Source organism: Cervus canadensis, chromosome X, assembly GCF_019320065.1.
Source record: "Cervus canadensis isolate Bull #8, Minnesota chromosome X, ASM1932006v1, whole genome shotgun sequence".
NCBI lineage: Eukaryota > Metazoa > Chordata > Mammalia > Artiodactyla > Cervidae > Cervus > Cervus canadensis.
In genome coordinates, this window is record NC_057419.1 from 21,420,311 (window position 1) to 21,441,781 (window position 21,471).

Here is a 21,471-nt window from a genome sequence, read left to right on the forward strand (position 1 = left end):
ATACTAGAGGGCCAAAACCCAAACTGTTGTTTTTTTTTTTTTGCATTAGACTAAATTCACAAACCATCTCTGGCTCTGGCTTTTAGAGCTGACTAAAATCCCTCTATTTGCCAAGAGAACTTTTTCTGAAAATACATCCAGATGAGACCTCAGGCCTAGCCTGGTCCAACTGCATAAGTGTCCCTTTCAGCACTCTTCCTTTAGATGGTGTATTCCATTTTCTGTGAATATTATGCTATGCTTAGTCACTCAGTTACGTCTGACTCTTTGTGATCCCATGGACTGCAGCCCGCCAGGCTCCTCTGTCCATGGGGATTCTCCAGGCCAGAATACTGGAGTGGGTTGCCATGCCCTCCTCCAGGGGATCTTCCCAACCCAGGGATCGAACCCAGGTCTCTCGCACGGCAGGCAGATTCTTTATCATCTGAGCCACCATGGAAGCCCAAATATTCTGTGAATATTACTTGAATTAAAATTAGCCCTTTAAAATTATGTATACATTTACATTGTAAATGATTCAAACCATAAACCGTCTCCACACCTATTCTTATCCACTGCCCAGAAGAGCCACAGTAAATATCCAGACAAGTATCTTCCATCTTTTGGGATGCATTCACATATTGCCCATAACCACACATCAATGGTTTTTAATAATCCAAATGGAATTGCATTACATTTACTGTTCTGTGACTTGCTGTCTGAACTTAAGAGACACGTCTTTGTAAGGACAAATTTTAAATCAGTTTATCCAGATTGACTGCATTTTTTCAATAGTACTTTGTTGAGGAATAATTTATATACAATAAATGCACATTACTTAAGTACAGCTTGAGGATTTTTAACATGTTTATTCTCATACAACCACCATCCAGATCAATATACAGAATTTCCACCACCCCAGAAGAATTCGCTCATGTCCCTTCAAGTCAATACCACCTACCGATATAGCCACTTACTACTCAGACTCCCAACATCAAGCTTTCCTGTTACACTTCACATTTAAGGACTCGCATAGTAACTATTCTTCTGTGTCTGGATTCTTTCATGCAACATAATACCTTTGAGATTCATCCATATTTTTGCATGTATGCTAGTTTTGTGTTTTTTTGTTTTTGTTTCTGAATGGTATTCCCACCACAACTGAGGTTGTTTTCAGTTTGGGGCTCTGGAGAATGAAGCTACTGTGAACATTCTTTTAGAAACTTTTCTGTAGACATGTGCACTCATTTCTCTTGAGAATATGCTTATAACTGTTGGGTCACAGGTAGTGTATGTTTAATTTTATTAGAGACTACCAAATATTTTTCCATAGAGACTATCACATTTTATACTCCTACCAGCAGTGTATGGCATTTTAATTGTCCAAATCCAGGCACTCTGTACTGTCAGTCCTTACATGTTAGCCATTCTGGTGATGTATGCTGGTATCACCTTACAACTTTAATTTTCAGTTTCCTGATGACCAATGATACTGAGCACATTTTCATATGCTTATGGGACATTCCTATATCTTCTTTCATGAAGTGCCCATTCAAGAATTTTGCCCATTTTAAAACTGGGGTATTCACTGTTATCAATTTATAGATTTTTTTAATATATAATGGATACAAGTCCTCTATCAGACAGACACATGTGAGTATTTTCAACCTATGTCTTGCTTTTCACTTTAATATCTGCTACATTCTTTTTAACAGATGTGTTTTTTCCCATTCAGTTCAGTTGCTCAGTCGTGTCCGACTCTTTGTGACTCCATGGACTGCTGCATGCCAGGCCTCCCTGTCCATCACCAACTCCCGGAGCTTGCTCAAACTCATGCCCTTCCAACTCAACCGTCTCATCCTCTGTCATCTGCTTCTCCTCCTGCCTTCAGTCTTTCCCAGCATCAGGGTCTTTTCTAGTAAGTCAGTTCTTCACATCAGGTGGCCAAAGTATTGGAGCTTGAGCTTCAGTCCTTCCAATGAATACTGAGGACTGATTTCCTTTAGGATTACAGGTTTGATCTTGCAGTCCAAGGGACTCTCAAGAGTCCAACACCACAGTTCAAAAGCATCAATTCTTCGGTGCTCAGTGTGCTTCATGGTCCAACTCTCACATCCATACATGACTACTGGAAAAACCATAGCTTTGACTAGACAGACCTTTGTCAGCAGAGTAATGTCTTTGCTTTTTAATATGCTATCTAGGTTGGTGATAGCTTTTCTTCCAAGGAGCAAGTGTCTTTTAATTTCATGGCTGCAGTCACCATCTGCAGTGATTTTGGAGCCCAAGAAAATAAAGTCTGTCACTGTTTCCCCATCTATTTGCCATGAAGTGATGGGACCAGACACCATGATCTTAGTTTTTTGAATGTTGAGTTTTAAGCCAGCTTTTTCACTCTCTCCCACTGTAGTAGTAGTTTCTTAATTTATATTACCATTATCTATTAATGGATATTTACACTTATAGGGAAAAATGTGTGCTTCAGTGGAAAACTGTACATTGTTTAGAGAACACCACTCTTGGTCATCTGATTCTGACTTTCCATTCTGTAAATTGCACATAACTGATAGCAGTGCAAAATAATTCTTATCTATAGACATGCAAATAAATTGTCTGGTGAAGATTCAATTGACTTTCCTCCCCAATTATGGGAAAAGCCAATTTTTTCTTCATTTGTGCTTTAATTTTAATAATTCTAATCCATAAATGTGTCTGTTCTTTGGATTGTCCTTTTAAATGGTTGTGACATCTGACAAGTTCCCTCATTAGCAACAAATTAAATAAAATCCCTAACGTGTTCCTTTCATATCTGTACAAAAGGCATATCTTACCTTTTACATATTGCTTCTAATTTTTTATCCTATTAGAGAGGATGCTGCAACCATTACTGCACATTTACCTTTGTATAGAAGTCTCAAGACTAAGAAGTTCTCATGCTCTCTCACACTCCAAAACAAACCAACTTTGAAGAATGGGTTTAACAAGTTCAGCTACACGAAGGCACAGAAGACGAATACAGAGAAATTGTAACAAGGGTAGAATTTGAGGCACAGTAAGACAAGATGAATGAGGAATGTCGTCGTTTATTGGGCACCTACTAATCCCAGACCACTGTGTTAGGTACTGACAACACAGTCTTTGCCTTCAAGAAGCTCAGGAATGAGCAGTTTGCTGCTGCTACTGCGTGTCCGCTCAGTCGTGTCCAACTCTTTGCAATCCCGTGGACTACAGCCCACCAGGCTCCTCTGTCCATGGAATTTTCCAGGCAAGAATACTGGAGTGGGTTGCCATTTTCTATTCTAGGGGATCTTCCAGACCCAGAGACTGAACTCACATCTCTTGTGTCTCCTGCATTGGCAAGCAGATTCTTTACCACTGTGACACCTGAGAAGCCCCAATTAATGGTTTATAGGAGTATTAAAAGAGGTAGGAAAGATAGGTTAAAGACAGTGTCACCAAAGATAAAGGAAACAGACGCTGGAGACCTCAGCTTGAAGCACCAAGGTGGAAAATTCTCAAAAGATTACTGGGAAGCTCATCAAGATTCTCTGAAAATCGCCCCCTCCCACCCTGACCCATCTGCAGCAGTGAAGTCTGTGATTCTCATGAGTTCTCCAGGAAGTTTCTGTTAATCTCAGTCTGCCCATATGTCCCAGTTGTGGAGAAAAATGGCTTCTTTTCTTCTGCTTTCAAATTTCATGCCAGTTCCTCTCACCAACAAACTCTAAACCAGAATCATACTGAGACAGGGGTTGTGGGAAATGTGGTTCTCAGCTTCTCTTCTGCAAAGCAGAGATTCTAGACAGGGGAGATGGTGATGCTGAGTTGAGACATGACACATAGCTGGGGTTCACTAAGTGGTGACCATCACCCCTACCATCCACGAACTGGCAGAGTCACTGAGCAAGTGCTCAACTTCAGAGCATTTGAAAGTACAGGGGACCTTTGAACAACTCAAGTCTGAGTTGTGTGGGTTTACTGATATGTGGATTTTTTTTCCCAACAGTAAATACTACACAATCCACAGTTGGCTGAATTTGCCGATGTGGAACCTCAGATTCAGAGTAACTGCAAATACAGAGGAGCCAGGTATACAGAAAGAGCTGACTATAAATTATACATGGATTTTTGACTTTGCGGAGGGTCAGAGCCCCTAACCTCCACGTTGTTCAAGGGTCAACTGTACTATTTTTCTTTTAGGATTTCTGCCCATCGATCATCCAGTCTCCCCTTCCCCCTACTTCATTGTGCAGGAGCCAAACAAGGGCTCAGCAGTCATAATCCTAAAAGGCAACTGCTGAATAATTCAGTAGTATTGAAAAATATATGAAAGAATTTACAGATTTGCACTAACAACTCTAGCATAAAAGTGAGACTTGAGGTCTAGTCCTGGCTTTGGCACTAGCAGCTCTGATTTGGGGCAAACCACTGAACCTTCTTATAACCATTTCACTGAAAAATTGAAAAGGTTGTGATATTGAGAAGAGCACATCACCTCTAGGGTGTTCTTCCCAAGAATGCAAAACCTCAGTCTAATCACAAGAACACATCAGACAAACTCAAATTGAGGGACATTCTACAAAATGACTGATCAGTACTCTTCAAAAGTATCAAAGTCAGGAAAAACAGGGAAATACTGAGAACTGCCATAGGTGGGATGAGGCTAAGGACACATGAAAATTAAACAAAACACAGGATCTTGGATTGACTTTTGGAAGTGAAAAAGAACCTTAGCAGAAAACTTGGTGAAATACACATAAAGTCTGGAGTTAACAGCACTGTACCAATGTTAATTTCTGAGTTTTGATAATTGTATCACATTTACAAAAGCTAGGTGAAGAGTGTATGGAAACCCTCTGTACCACTTTTGCAACTCTTTTGTGAGTCCAAAATTATCCCAAAATAAAATGTTAAAAATTAAAACCGTGCTATTCTATTTACAATAGCTAGAACATGGAAGCAACCTAGATGTCCATCGACAGATTAATGGATAAAGAAGCTGTGATACATATATAAATGATGGAATATTACTTGGCCATAAAAGGGAACACATTTGAATCAGTTCTAATGAGGTGGACGAACCTAGAGCCTATTATACAGAGTGAAGTAAGTCAAAGAAAGATAAATATCATATACTAATGCATATATATGGAATTAGAAAGATGGTACTGATGAATTTATTTGCAGGGCAGCAATGGAGAAACTGACATAGAGAACAGACTTATGGATGGGGGGAGAGGAGGAAGGAGAGGGTGAGATGTATGGATACAGTAACATGGAAACTTACAATACCATATGTAAAATAGATAGCCAATGGGAATTTGCTGTATTACTCAGGGAACTCAAACAGGGGTTCTGTAACAATATAGAGGGGAGGGGTAGGGAGGTGGGAGGGAGGTTCAAGAGGGAAGGGACATATGTATACCTATGGCTGATTCATGTTGATACTTGGCAGAAAACAACAAAATTCTGTAATGCAATTATCTTTCAAATAAAAAAAATTAAAACCATGCTATTTAAACAGTATCAAACCTGAATTCATCATTTTGCATGAAAAAAAATGTGAAAGTGAAGTCGCTCAGCCGTGTCCGACTCTTTGACCCTATGAACTATAGCCTACCAGGCTTCTCCGTTCATGGGATTTTCCAGACAGGAGTACCAGAGTGTGTTGCCTTTTCCCTCTCCAGGGGATCTTCCTGACCCACGGATCGAACCCAGGTCTCCCACATTGCAGATAGATGCTTTACCCTCTAAGCCACTTAAGTAGCTGGTCATGCATGGAAGTTTTCCCAAGGCTCTTGCCACAGAATCATACCCCTGCCCCTCCCCATCCAGGCAGAGGAGCAGAAAACCACAACTAACCATATCCTCTAGCTGTGTTCACAGCACAGAACAACAGAATCCATCCACAAGAAAACTAGTGAAAGCTTGTTCAGCTTCCAAAGTGGGACAAAGGTTGCCCTGCATCTCATCACCAACTCACTGTAATAGTAAGATCTCCACCCGTCCTCGCCAGGATGGTTTGACCTGCTTCTGACCCAAATGCCAAAGGACCACACAAGGGCAGAAAAGAGGTGGCACTCCAGTTCCAGGAAGAACCCCACCTATTCCCAGAAAATCAAAGTACATGACTCCTCCTTATTAACCTTGCCGGTTAAAAATCTTGTCTTATTCGTGACCACATCCCCCACCCCCACCTCCCACCCCCACACAGAGAAGTTGACTGGCAAAGTGAGTTCTCACTTTTCCATTCTCTGGCCATTGAATTAAGCTTGCCCTGTTTTGATGTCAGCTTGAGTTTACTTTTTGGCTGCCAGAACCTGAACATAAAAAGAATCTTCACCTCGAGGCAGTGCGGGCCTTGGCCAGGCTAGGGCCCGAGTGGCAGTCTGTGACCTAATTCGGTAACAGAAGTATATGGAAAACGGGATTCCCTGGTGGCTCAGTGGTAAATAATCTGCCTGTCAATGCAGGCGAGAACCGATCTTCCCTGGATCGGTTTGACCCCCGAAACAGGAAGATTCCACATGCCTTGAAACAACTGAGTCCCTGCGCCACAACTACTGAAGCCCCAGTACCCTAGAGCCAGGTGCTCCTCTGCTGGAGAGGCCACGGCAAGGCGAAGCCCTGAGCACCACAACTACAGAGTAGCCCCCACTTGCCGCAACTATAGAAAAGCCCCTGTAGCAACAAAGACCCAGCACAACCAAACATAAATTTTTAAAATTAAATATAAAAAAGAAGTATATGGAAAACTGGATAAAACCCATTTCCCGTGATGCAAAATAATGAAGCGGCAACCAAACATTTCCCATGAGCTCCAGGTGGACCTGGAAGGAGTAGAGATAGGAGCTGCTCCATCTGAATGGGTCCTGTGGACAGAAATAAGGATGGTTCTGGGCCAATGTCTAAAGAGCAGACGGGACAACTAGCTATCTCAGCTGATGGCTAAGAAAGATGGCAAGAAACCGATTCTGAAACCTCTCCCCAGCCATATAACACTGTGTAAGACCCCTACAACTATGGATGAAAACTCCCGCCAGTCGGTATTCTCCCCAACCTACTATCTCCATTCACATCCTAGGGGCTCTCCTCGCATTTGTGGGAAACTCACATGCCTTGAAAAACGAATGCTAAGTTTCCACTCCAGCGCCTGGAGGCTGAAACCCGAGCCTAAGAGCGACGTCATCAAGATGGCGTCACAGGTCGCTCCGACTTCCCTCACCCTCACAGGAACCACCAACCATCCTTAAAGAGGACACCACTGAGGGGAGCCTAGAACGCGGGGGTGAGGCTGAAGCACCCTCTGCACCGCAGAGCCCCAGACACCGCGTGGAAAGTTCGGGGAAGTGGCTCCACACTGCCCCTCCCACATGCCCGCGCAGCCCCTCACTGTCGTCTCCCCCGAGTCTCCGGGTCCTCAGGTGGGAAAGGGGCTGGGGGCAGGTGGTGGCGGGAAGCCAGTGACAAAGTGGGCCACTTTGTGGGAGCCCCTGCTCCAGTGTCGCCCCACAGGGCTTGCCCACTGGGAGTCAGACTGATTCAGAAGGGGCCGAGGGACTGGCACCAAAGCGGCACTCGTAGCTGGGCTGAGACCGCACCTGCAGCGCCCGAGCAGTAGTCCCAAGCCCCTGCGCTCAGCTGCTGCCCTTTGACCAGGCCCCTCGGCGGCGCCCTCACACGAGGACTTCTGCCGGCCCCAGAGGCTGACTTGCCCACTCAGGCAAGGCGCTGAGGAGAGCGTCTCCTGGCCGGTCTCCCCAGAGGAGCGGACACCTGGACGCTGGCAGGCCAGCCGTGCGGGAGCTGAGAGTGGGTTGGCGGGGCTGAAAACCTCCCGAGAACAGCCGGAACCTCGTGAAGGGGGCCCGTGCTACCGCCCAGGTCTCCCACATTGCAGGGGAATTCAGAGCCGAACCCTACCTGGAAAGCCTGGCATTACCCGACCCGGTCCGCGCAGCCTAGTAAGCTAAAACCCAGCCCTGCCCACTGGGGACTCCCGGGGGCGGGGCGGGGGCGGGGGTCTTGGCCCAAGGGGGCTGGCGAGATCATCTGAAAGCAGTGAAATCAAAACAGGAATTGTTATAGAAAAAGTGTTTCTTGCCCACCTGTGTTGGTGTCCTGAGATTTAAACCTGTCACCCGCCAATCTTTCAAATTAATTTTCCTGGTCATTTGAGATTCCCAATTATTCCATCTCAGAGTGAATGTGCAGGGTTTTTTTAAATCATGGTGAAAAAAATTCAAGTTTAACGTGAGTTAAAATTAGGGTGAAGGAAGGAGTGACAAGTGCTTTACTTCTACACAAGAGTTAATGTGGTTAGATCTCCACTGTTGCCTAATGTTGCAAAGATATTACTTCACTAAATGTGGATATGGGCTATAAAGAAAAGTAAAAGCCAGAGCTAAACATTGAAGCCTTACTGACCAAAATTATTGGCATATATTTAAATAAATATTAAAGTATAAAATAATATTATGCTTTAGTAACACTTGTTTTACCCAGGAAGGACAAAACACTTTCAAAGTTTTCAAGATCCCTACAGTTATACCCACAATGGTAAATTATTGTTACTGGATTAAACTATTCTGTTTGCTTATCAAGCAAGAAAGCAAACATTCTAACTGTGCCACATTAATGAACCTGGATGGAAATGTTATCATTAAATTAAAAATGCTATGCAGAAAGTGTTAATGGCTCAGTAGTGTCCATCACTTTGCCACCCTAAGGACTGTAGCCAGCCAGGCTCCTCTGTCCATGGGATTCTCCAGGCAGGAGTACTGGAGTGGGTTGCTATTTCCTTCTCCAGGGGATCTTCCCAACCCAGGGATCAAACCCGGGTCTCCCACATTGCAGGCAGATTCTTTTACCATCTGAGCCACCAGGGAATAGGTACAGATGACATTAGTAAAAGTTCTATAAAATTACATGAAAAAAAAAAAAAAAAGCATCTGTGTTAAGAAAACAAGATGTTTATTTATTGTATTTATTTGGAAAACAACACACTAAAGATAAACTTATCAAAAACAAGTCTTATGAACAGGCATTTTAAATGTTTAATATTAGACTAATACAATAATAAAACACCTGTGAAATTTTGAACATTGTTGTTGTTCTGGATACAAAAGGTCTAATTTAGTTTAAGTAAGATCTGAAACACCTTTATGAAACTTATTTTGCTCAATGGGTATGATATTAAAGTTATGTATATATGGAGGTGAAGTGAAAGCTACTCAGCTGCTCTTTTTGACCCTATGAAGGAGCCCACCCGGCTCCTATATCCATGGGATTTCCCAAGCAAAAATAGAATACTGGAGTGGGTTGCTGTTTCCTTCTCCAGTGTGTATATTACTATGACTCAAACTGTGGGGATAATTTTAAACACTTTTTTTTAATGTGCATTCTAATCTGTGCTATCTAATATAATAGCCACTATCCACATGTAACTATTTAAATTTTAATTTTAATTAGCTAAAATGAGATACAATTTAAAAGGTAATTCCTACAGCTAAGTAGCCATCTAAGTGCTCAAAAGCCATGGTTGCTCAACAACCATGTTGGGAAATGTAAAATCATAGAATTTTACCAACATAATGGAAAGTTTTATTAGACAGGGCTGGTCTAGTAACTTATATAAACAAACACCATAATAAAGCTAACTGTATAAATCTTGAAAAACTTCTGTAAATATGCAGTTTTTGTTTTTGTAATTCTGCTTCTAATACAGGAAATATTTCAGATACCACAAAATACAAATCAAATTTTAAATCTGCAAGTACAATTTGAAATTTAACCTTGCCTAGGGTATAAATTAACTTTTCTGTATTAACTCTACTACTAGTAGTTTGTAAAATTATTTGCAAAATAATAGTGAATAGTGAAGCCAAAGACTAATTTAGTTGAATTAATCTGAAATTAAGAATCTGCAGGATTTTTTGGTTATATGTAAGCCATACTGGCCTTCTGAAACAGTGTAGCTTAACTCAAGCTCTGTACAGCAGAATCACTTGACATATTGAGTGTCAATACCTGCAAGTTCCCATGCTCGGTATTATGGTTTGCCTATCCAAGTATGGCTCTACGTCACTACTCATATCTGCATCACTAACACTCAGATTACATCTGTCATTAAGAGCTAAAAGTACTATTTTCACTCTACATTAAAACAGCAATAAAAAAAATAATAAATAAAAAAATAAAACAGCAATAATAACAGTCTTTAGGAGTTTACTACCATTCTTTTATTGAGAAGTTCTTATTGGAATACTGCCGATCACTTTACTCATAAGATGAAACATCACCTATCTTCCTAATGCAATTCTGCCTCCCTTGTGGGCAGAAAAAGAATGTAGTTTGTTTCTTTAAGTGTGAATACTGATGTACAGTGCTACTCCAACAGGCTAATTTTGGAATCAATAACTTGAGAAACTTACAGGCTGATACAATAGCAAACAAGGAAAGGTTGGATGGCTAACATTTAGTCAGCTAAGTCGGTATCTTTCAGTTTGGACTCTGTTGAAGGAGTCGTTGCTGGAGGTGACTGTGATTCAGCTGTGGATCTCTGCGGGTCACATCTAAGACTATGAATACAACTATTGATAGCCATCACACACAATTTCCAGTCGTATCCATTTTCCGATAGATCACAAGTCGGGTAGATGTCCTGGAGAAACTCTGGTGGTAAAGTCCCAAAATATGACAGTTAATTAGAAATCACTTCTCAGAGAAATGAATTTATTCAACCTTAATATTATTTCTCTTTTTGTGAAAAGGTCATTAAGACTTTAATTAAAACACATGGACTGTAACTTTCATTAAATTAGCTGAACAAATCTTTTCATCTGAAAGGATAATATGAAATAGCACCATTCTTCAATCACACACACACACAAAAACCCAATATCCCATGATCTTGCTATATAACCAGGATGGAAACCCTCTGCTGTCTTCAGTACCCAATATAAACTTTCCTTATTCTTAAATTTATCCAACACGCATCTAGCATATTATTCATTGTATCATAAAGACATGCTATTAATAGTAAGGCTCTAATACACCAGAGGCTGCAGTGGCTTTCATAATTTGAGAGGCAAGAAGCTATGACTGCTAAATTCTTTGCCACTGCTTGGTTTATCTCAGACAAAAGAAAGAAGAGTCTTTAGATCTTGCAGTTAAATGAAAACTTCTATAACAAAAGGTGACAGGGCAACATACCTCAAGGAGCACTCTTAGAGAAAGGGGGAGAACAAAGGGAAAGGATGTGAAGCATGTGATATGAAGGCAGGAACCAGGCAACTGAGATTAGGCCAGGGCTGAGAACTGTATCTTTGCTGGGTACCAGTGACAGAAGTAAGAAATATTGTTTACTGCTTGGTCTAAATTTAGGATTTCACAGAGTTGCTTCTGGAAGCTTTATTATTTCATCTATTTATGTCACAGATAAAGACTATACTATGCTCATGTGCACAAGCAAAAACTAGCAAATTAACCTGCTATACTATTGTTGACACTTCTGCAAACTGATAAAGCCCAGCAGCTTCAATTTTGATCCCCAGTAAATGAAGGTGTTTGAGATTCCATACATCTGGCAGTCCATACCAGAAGTCACAGTCGATAATGCCTTTCCTGTTCTAATAATGCTGATCAAGACAGAGCAATTAGCCCCGAGAACCCAAAGGCAAAAAGAAACACATTCAGGAACCTGCTCCTGTCATACCCTAATGAGGGAATTAGTAAAAGAACAGCCTCTCTCCTTAAAACTTACACAGACTGAATAAATTTTTCTTTATCCTCTCTAACACACTTTGCTTTTATTTATTCTCACATACTCAACATGTAACAAACCTCGAAGAGCATTAATCTCATTGGCATTCAGGGAGTACACTCCATGCCCCAGACTGCCATGGGCACTACTTATCGGGACTTCGTCTGTGAACAGGCTGCGAATAAGGTATATGGCTGACAGCTCTGGACGAGACTTCTCTTTTGCTGTAATCAGAAGTGATTTTGGCATCTGTATATTTCTATGTGGATCTCCAAGATATTCTAGAAGCAAAAGAGAAAGAAGATGTCAATTTTCATGGCAAGTGTTAGGTTCAAGTTTTTTAAAACATTGTAATAGAAAAGTTGATTTTGCTGAACTTTCAAGGCTCAAGAATTTGAGAGCTTACATTTCCCCTTGAGTATGGATTAGTGGATTTAACATTCATTAGCAGGATCAGTCGTGTCTGACTCTTTGTGACCCCATGGACAGTAGCCTGCACCAGGCTCCTCCATCCATGGGATTTTCTAGGCAAGAGTACTGGAGTGGGTTGCCATTTCCTTCTCCAGCAGGATACACTCAAGGGGATACGCATTCAGCATGCACAATGCACAAACAGTGATCTTGAAGTCACCTCAGAATTCTGCCTATTACACTGTGCTAATGAATTGGAAGATTCAGTATAGTTAAGATGTCAGTTTTACCTAAGCTGATCTATCAATGGAATGAAGTTCAAATAAAAATTTCTACAGTTAAAAAAACGAGAAATTGAGAGGCTAAAAAAATTAAAGCTTTAACTTTTTAGTGTATCATGAGACAGCATTAGAAATGAGACAGGAATCACTCCTGATATAATGGTACATGCTCTGATTGTTAAGAGGACAATTCAGTACTCTGCTACCTTTTAGGATACAATCAGTTTAAACATTACATTTGGTAACAAATTCTAAGTAATTATTTAAAATTAATTTTTATTGCATCAAAAATTCTAAGTAGTTTTGATGGATTGTTTTCCTACTTATAAAAAAGGCTTTTTCAAAATTAAGGGTCATGATTCTTACTAAAATATTTATAATTTTTAAATGTAGGGTTTTTTATTTGGTATTGTTTATCATTCAAATATCAACAAACTTATCTTAGAATATTGTATTTTAGATAAGTTACTTGAACTTAAAAATAAATTTTAAGCCTGTTTTTATTTCTCAACTCTTTAGCCTGATCATCACCATCTTTGTTCAGTCCATAGTGATTAAGTTAACCATACTTAAAAAATATTATATTGTACATATAACAAAGAATTACTTGTTCAAGAAAATATATTAGACAAACATGATATGATTCTTACAATAAACATATTTTTCATCTTGGAAATCCATCATTTAAGGGGTGAGAATATAAATTGTTGAATCACCCAGATCCAACAATTGGCAAGAGAGATTAAATTATTTTAAAAATTCACTCAGTGGGTCCAAAGACTTAACATCTGTAAGGTTAATCTAGCAATATTTATCGAGTTCAGAAAAAAAGGTAAATACTATTTAATCTGGTAATTCAAATTCTGAGGACGTAATTTAAAAGAATCAAAAATATGTACAATTCTTTTTTGGTGGCATGATTTTCATGATTGATGATTTTCTCTAAAAAGTCCTCAAATGAAAAACAAACAAAAAATAACAAAAAGAGGGAAGTAACTAAATAAATTATGTTATACTTACTCAATGAAGTGTTATATGCCTGTTGAAATGATTATGAAGACTGGATATTCTTAAGGAAAAACATATATTTAAAAGAAGAGTAATTATATGGAGACCATAAGTCTTTAAAATGTTCATAAGAAAAAAAAGTTGGGAGAAAATTAAAACGTCCACAATAGTTTGTTAAGGTATCTTGATTGTGGAAACTTTTCTTTCCTCCAAAATATAATCCAGTTTTCAATAAAATGGCATAATAGACTACACATAAATTGTGATGGCTGCCTGGCTCACCATCTGCTTAGTTGCCCTGTCCTCTGATTCTACCTGAGTCAGGGTCAGAGACCTGTGACCTAAGCTGCCCAAACTGGATTCCCTCTCCTGGGAATCTGAACAATGACCATAGAAAACTAGAACCTAAAAATCATGGAAGCTACAGACACAGAGCCCCAGAGATATCAATGGACCCCAGATGCCACGGTCTCAGGGCTGCTCAGGCTCCTGCCTGTGGCTGTTTGTTCTCTGCTCCTTTTAATCTAGGAACTATTCACCCAGTGATTTTGTTGTGGTGGTATAATTTGACCAGAGTCTGTTTCCATGGTGTACATACAACCTGATTATAATGGAAAAATATACTATAAAGATACATTATTTAAATAATTTTGTCTGATCAGATTCATAGGTAATAGTCTACTTAGGGCTCATATGGGGGGCCAGGGAAAGACAGAAAACAGTTTTCCTACCTCAGGTGCCACTAAATTCCAGCATCCTGGGGAAAGGCAATGCAAAGTGTGAGTACACAGTCACCTACAGAACCCACTGTACTTGACACTAACAAAGCATGCTATGCCTCCAGCACTTAGCTAGCAGTGAGGGCCAGTGTTCTGATTAACGAGATTGATTAATTCATGCAAAAACACTTTATGAAGCATCTACAATGTGCCTGGCACACAGAGAGCAAGACCCCGAACTGCTCCTGGGCCATCTAGCTGTAGCTCCTCTTTTACCTGCAGAGAAAGGTGACTAACCTGAGAGAGTTCACACCAATCAAAGGAATCAGCCGAGAACCACTTTTCAAAGGAAAAGTAATAGACTTAGTTTAATGTTAAAAACTATCAGTCTCAGAACTAGGTCTCTAGTTCATTAATCACAGATATAAGAGATTTAAGTTGTTTAGCTTTCACATGAAAATTTTCATACATACATAAAAGCAGAAAAGTATGAGCCCCACAAATGCATCACTGAGTTTCAACGTTTATCAGCAAGAGAACTTATTTTAACACTCACCAAGTGTTTCATCTGAGACTGCTGCACCATCAGTGGAAGGTTCTTGAATTCCTTCAGGGAGAGCTCTGCTGTTCTGTGGAGAATTCCCTTGTTCTCTTGTTTCTGAGATAGCTGCTTGCTGAGAAACCTGGGAACTACTTGCATTGTCATCATCATCTCTTTTATCATTATCATTATCATTCGAATCTCTTTTGGGTTTGGTAGGCCCTCCATTGTTAAGAACAGTTTTCTGTTGAAACACAAAATTGTATCTATAAACAAACTCCCATAGTGGGAAAATATGGACATGCTTCATCATCTACCAGGGCCCTCCAGGGTGATGGGGAAGCAACTGTTTCTAATCAGCTGGGCTGAAGCACACAAATCCTGTGTGGCATGAAATAAAACTATAGGTGGATTCCTCCTCCAGCTGCCATGACTCGCTGCTTCTTGGGGGACTTTGTTGTTGTTCAGTCACTCAATCATTGTCTGACTCTTCCTGATCCCATGGACTCTAGCACACAAGGCCTCCCTGTCCATCACCAACTCCCAGAATTTACTCAAACTCATGTCCATTGAATTGGTGATGCCATCCAACCATCTCATCCTGCCCTCAATCTTTTCCAACATCAGGGTCTTTTCCAATGAGTCGGCTCTGGGGATTTAGCAGCAGTCTAATGAACTAAATGGGCTTCCCTGGTGGCTCAGTAGTAAAGAACCCACCTGCCAATACCAGAAACAATTGTTCAATCCCTGGGTCAGGGAGATCTCCTACAGAAGGAAATGGTAACCCACTCCAATATTCTTGCCTGGAAATTCCCATGGACAGAGGCAGCCCGGAGGGCTACAGTCCATGGCGTTGCAAAGAGTCAAGACACCACAACTTAGTGACTAAACAACAACAACAAACAACAGTTGTTCGCACAAAATAAGTGCTTAATGAACATATCATAAATAAATGAATACATGAGTTTCTCAAAGATGACAACTTTGAGGTTGTTTTTTCTTAATTTTTTTTCTCTTTCCCCAGCGGTCTTCTAATCTGGCTGTACATTTGAGCATTTGAATTACCGTAGAGATCTTGTGTTTTCTTAAAGCAGTGCTGGGGCCCCACTCACGGCAAATTCAACCAGAATCTCTGGTGGAGGGAGTGAGAGAGCTCCAGCATTACTAACTTTTTTTTAAAAAAGTGCCTCACATGTCTTTAACATATACCTAGAGTTTGACCACTGCTCTAGGTTAGGGCTTCTCAAACTTCAATGTGCACAAAAATCACCTGGGGGTCTGGCTAAAATGCAAATTCTGCCTCAGTTAGCCTGGTATGAAACTCAAGACTGCATTTCTCACAAGCTTTCCAGTGCTGCTGCTGCTGGTCTGTGGACCCACTGTGAGTAGTAAGGACCTATCCTTCTAATCAAGGACACAGCAGGCACTGGCAGATGCTGCTTCTCTTCTGATGCCTAAGCAATATTCAAATTACCATTTCCAGGCAGTATCATAATTTTACACTCAAATGTTTAAGGTGTAATTTTTGTAGGATATAAAAGGGAATGTGAAAAATAAGCAGATTTGGTTTCATACAGATGGTGCTTGAGTTATCACTGAAATCAAGCCATTCACCAAGAAAACATAAGCTCAGCTACAAATATTCTTGGCAAACAGTTTCCATCAACTTACTCTAGAGACACAGGAGTGACTAGATATGGTGAGAATAAAACGGAGGCTTTAGAGAGGTGAGTGGAAGTTAGGAATTGTCATTATGTTAAATGCTTCATCAGAAGGCAATAGACATGACTCTTCCCTACTGACCTGTTTGTGTCTAAAAAAAAAAAAAAACAAAAGTCAAATGCACTCTGAAGATAGGATGGGGGAGAGAGAAGTCAGATTCCCACTTACCATGTAACTATACAGATTATAAAATATCTGTGAAAACTTAACCTCATGATATGCATCATTTTCACCAGTTTCTGCCATCACTGAAAGTGAACAAGTAATGAAATACCTTCCTTTTCGTCTGTGCCATTCCTAACTACCATTAGAACAGCTAAGTAGCACCATAGTCTGCTCTTTCATGTGTTACTCAGTGGGATCCTGAAAAAGACTTGCCAAATATCTTTGTAGTTGAAATCTTTTTCTGGTGTAACCCTTGGCTTGAAATATACCAACTATAACACTGTATTTATTTTATCTTTAGGATATTTTTATGGGGCACAAAATATCAAAAGAGTGAAATGAATAGGCAGGATGCAAGAGAACACACCTTGCCTCTAAATTAAATAAACAAGAATTTGAGCACATGGACTGAAGATCTTGTATGTCATACCATCAGTTCTGGAGTTGTATGCAGTATGTACTTATATGGCAGTGACCATATTTAGATAAAAAAATCACTTACAGGTGTTCTCGAACATAAATTGTGGATCAGGGAATTGATATCGGAAATACAGGCTTGCCACTCCTCTCCATGTTCACTCAAATCATAGTTGGGAAAAACTGCTGCCAGATGTTCTGCAAATAGCACCAAGAATTCACGAAAATTAAGGGGTAAATAACAAAGAAACTGACAAAAAAATTGTATTTAAAATACTGAAATTTTCTCTTTTTCATTGTCATTCTTTTCTCTAAGTAACAGTTTAGGAATTCTACTCAAAGAGGACGCTTAGCTGAATATCTCATTTCTTCTAAAGTGCAATCCCCTAAAACACTGACCTAAGGAGCCCATGATGAGGTTTTGGTGCTTCAGGGAAAAAAAAAAATGTGCTACAAAAAGTCAATTATTTCAGGTGCTAATACCCTTTAATAACCCTATGGATAAATTAGATCTAACAAAAGAAGGAAACCTGTAAGGAGAAAACAGTATTATTACAAACATTATAACATCATGATTCAGTTACTTGTGTATATTACATGTCTATGTTCCCCACAAGCTACTCCCTCTGCCGAGCATACTCTTCCTGTTTTCTTTATGTAGGTAAGGAATCTTTCTAAATCCAGCTCAAATGTCTTGTCCTTAGGAAGGCCTCCCTAATACCCTCAAAGTAGGTGGCTCTGCTCTCTGAGTTTCCATATTACCACACTGGAATAGAATTGATCTGTTTCCCCAATGTGTCCCTTTCTAGACTGTGAACTCCTGTGGTCAGAACTACTTATTCACTGTTGTATTCTTAGGGCCTATGACTTCCAGGACCTCCATACATATTACTGGAAGACAAGAAGCAAGAGGCCAGAGTGGATTAATCATGAGATGCTATTTCTGTGTTGTCAGTTCTTAGCAATGAAACGTGCTTTATTTTCCCACTTCTTCTTATTTTGGCTTTTTCTTTATTTTTTAGTGCCAAGTTTCAGCACTGAAGAATTGACCTAGTATTAACCATAAGCCAACTATCACCAATAAAGTTTATCTTATTTGATCAGTCTATGAACACATTTTATTCTTTAGAAGTTGCTACCCATTATACACTACTAAATTGTAAAAATCTAGATTAGACAAGGTGAAAAAGTGAACAGTTCTAAGATTTACACAGACTTCATCATTATTTCTTCAACTATCAATAACACTCATCAGATAACTAAATGAGCAAAGATTCTATAATGACTTTACATACCTCTTTTTTTTTCCCATGCCATGTGACATGTGGGATCTTAGTTCCTTGACCAGGGATCAAGCCCACACCCCCTTCAGTGGAAGCACAGAGTCTCAGGCACTGGACCACCAAGGAATTCCCTACATACCTCTTATCGCAGCCATTTTGTTTGGATCCAGGGATTGGCAGCCTTGGGAACTGATACCTACTGAGCTGGAAATCAGGATTTCCTTGGAGAACAAAAACTGAACCAAGTAGCAGGCTGCATGCCTAGGTATGGCCTTCTTTTGTACAGCCATCAAATGAATATCAAGCATTCTGATATTTCGTCTTGGATCACCAAGATATCCTTTAAAAATATAGGGGAAAATTAAAATCCTTGTTTTTTTCATGCAAGGTTACCAATAAAATGTCTAAGAACATTAAACTAATTGATTTTTAATTCACAAATTTTCTACTTGGGTGAATTTTTTTCTATACTTATTTCATCTTTTTCTTAAATGAGTCTATTTGATGCCATCTGCATAACTGTTAGCATGTATCACCTTTGTTAATCTTGAATTTGCTGTACTTGAACTAATCAGTTCATTCTCTTGAATAAATTTAATTCTTAGGCCACAGGTGCATATATAATCACATTGCTCTGAGATCCCATTGCTCCCGTCTAAATTCTAAAAGTACACTCAGAGGTACATTACTGAGTGAGTATGTGGTCCCTGAAGACAATTTAGAAAGTTTGAGTGGATATAATTTGAAAATTTTTTAAATAGCATTTATAGAGTATCTACTATGTATCAAACACTGTGCTAAATATTTTACATCTATAAGCTCAGTTTCATCATCCTAATGACCTATTCTCACTTAACAGATGAAGAAACTGAGGCCCAACAAAAGTAAATTATTTGAACAAGATCACGCTGCTGGTTATAGAGCTAGTTTTATAAGCTAAGTCTGTCTGGTTTTATGCCAAGTGCCTCAAACCTAATGTTTTCTATTCCTTTTTCTCAACACAAAACTGAAACTATACCTTATATGTAAGCTTGGATCCTGCTTTTTTTTCAGTTATCATTATACTTTGCATATTTCTCCTTTTTTTTTTCCCAAGTCTGTATTCCTATCATCATGATTTTCCTGACAAGTGACATTTATGTTGCACTTATGTTCTGGGCATTGTGTTAAGAGCTTTAAATGAATTATCTCATTTGATCCTCATAATTCTATAAAGTAGGCACTGTAATTTTTGTCACTTCACAGATAAAGAAACTAATATTTAGGTCAGAGAATATTAGGTCATATAGTTAGTAAGACACAAAGCCAGGATTTGAACACAGGCAGTCCGACTCAGTAGTCCATACTTTTAACCATTATGCTTACTGCCTCAAATATCGTGGTATACCAGGAGTCACATAACTAATTCTCTATGGTTGCTTATTGAACTGTTTACAATTTCGCATGAGTCTATAAAAATTAATTCTTGTACCAATATTTTAACGCAAATCTTTTTTATTATACCTTTGGATAGAAGTAGGATTACTGAGTCAAGTAAAATAAATAATTTCACAGATTTTTAAACAAATTACCCTTCAGAAAGTTTTCACCAATTTATATTTCTAACAGCAGCATATCACAGTGCCTACTTTATACAAAGAACACAATTTTTAAAGTTTCTTCTAGTCTGGGTAATAAAATAATTTAAAGAAAAAGGGTCTCCTCTAGGATGATAGTCACCAAACCACAGTCCACAGGCCAATCCCACCACCAGTTTTGGTAAATAAGGTTGGATTGGCAAACAGCCACACTGATTCACTTACCTACACCTGTGACTGCTTTCATATGACAGCAGCAGAGCTGAGTAGGTGTGACAGACACTAGACGGCCCACAAAGCCTAAAATAGTTATTATCTAGCCCTTTACAGAAAAAGTATGTTGAGCCCTGCCCATGGATATTAGTAATAGATTACCTACTTAGAAGTACGGACATGTAACTATTAAGTATTAGGAAGACTTGAGCTTAGAGGCCACGGAACCTGGGGTGTCCTCATCTCTGCCACTGTGGCTTGATAGGCAACACAAGAGTTGTTAAGAAACATGAACTTTTAAAGTCAGAGAGAACTGGGTTAGAGTTCCAGAACTGCCACTCACCAGCTCTGTGACTTTGGGAATGTAGGTAATACAAGTAGCTACATCATGAAGTCATTATGAATATTAATAGAGAAGAGGCGTGTCAGTTGATCAGGACAGTGTCTTGCATATAACACATACTCAATAAATATTATTCCTTATTACTAATATCATCTAAAACCTGTCCTCAGAATAGAAAAAAAAAAGTTTGTATCAAGTAAGCTGAAGAATATAGGTTAAATAGTGTCATTGCACACTCACCAAAATTGGAAGGCATGAGGACAGGTGATGAGGAAGAAGCTTGGCTACTGTCATTTCCCAATACAATTGGGTGATTCATTGTTTCAGGTCTGTTTTCTGTGCTGTTTTCTTCTTTCGCCAATACTTTTACAGGTAGAAGTGCTAAAAGAAAAGAAGTCTCAATCGCAAATTCTGTATAGAGGAAATTACCCTTCAGGTATGAAGGGGAAATAAACATTCTCAGACAAAAGAAAATTTAAAATATTTGTCACTAGCAGACCTACTCTTAAGTAATGGCAAAAGGAAGATCTTGAAACAGAAAGGTTATGATGACAGAAGGAATCTTGGAGCATCAGGAAGGAAGAAAGAACAATAAAAAGAGCAGGAAAGTGCATGCAGAGAAATTCAATCATTCATACTTTGCTGGGAGAGATGTAAAATGGAACAAACTGGAAAACAGTTTGGAAGTTTCTTATAAAACTAAACCTGTAATTACTACATGACACAGCAATTTCTGGGGCATTTAGAAATCACGAGAAATAGAAGCTCATGATAACACAAAATCTGCATGTGAGTGTTCTTAACATCTTTATTCATAATAGCCAAAAACTGTAAATGACCCAGATGTCTTTCAACAGGTGAATGGTTAAACAAACTCTGGTAAATTCAATATCAGAATATTATTCAATAATAAAAAGGAATAAAGAACATAAAGAGCAGAAATATGGGCAAATACAATACTATCATGAGTTTTGTAATTCATATGTAATGACTGAAATAAGAATACCATTTGACACCTAAGGCAATGATAGTTAAAATTGAGAAGGGC

General features: G+C 39.3%; 1 protein-coding gene across 2 annotated transcripts in view; it reads right to left on the bottom strand.

The window, feature by feature from the left end:
• Nucleotides 1-8,931: 8,931 nt before the first annotated feature.
• The window catches only part of BEND2 (BEN domain containing 2), a 45,829-nt gene continuing 33,289 nt past the window's right edge, over nucleotides 8,932-21,471 (bottom strand). For both annotated transcript variants that reach the window (XM_043458961.1, XM_043458960.1), the window contains 6 exons: nucleotides 20,664-20,804; nucleotides 18,430-18,630; nucleotides 17,093-17,205; nucleotides 14,719-14,947; nucleotides 11,824-12,024; nucleotides 8,932-10,653 (listed from right to left, as the gene is read on the bottom strand). In XM_043458961.1, the coding sequence (XP_043314896.1) occupies nucleotides 10,457-10,653; nucleotides 11,824-12,024; nucleotides 14,719-14,947; nucleotides 17,093-17,205; nucleotides 18,430-18,630; nucleotides 20,664-20,804 (1,082 nt within the window). In that variant the 3' untranslated portion in view covers nucleotides 8,932-10,456. The remainder of the gene's footprint in view (nucleotides 10,654-11,823; nucleotides 12,025-14,718; nucleotides 14,948-17,092; nucleotides 17,206-18,429; nucleotides 18,631-20,663; nucleotides 20,805-21,471) is intronic.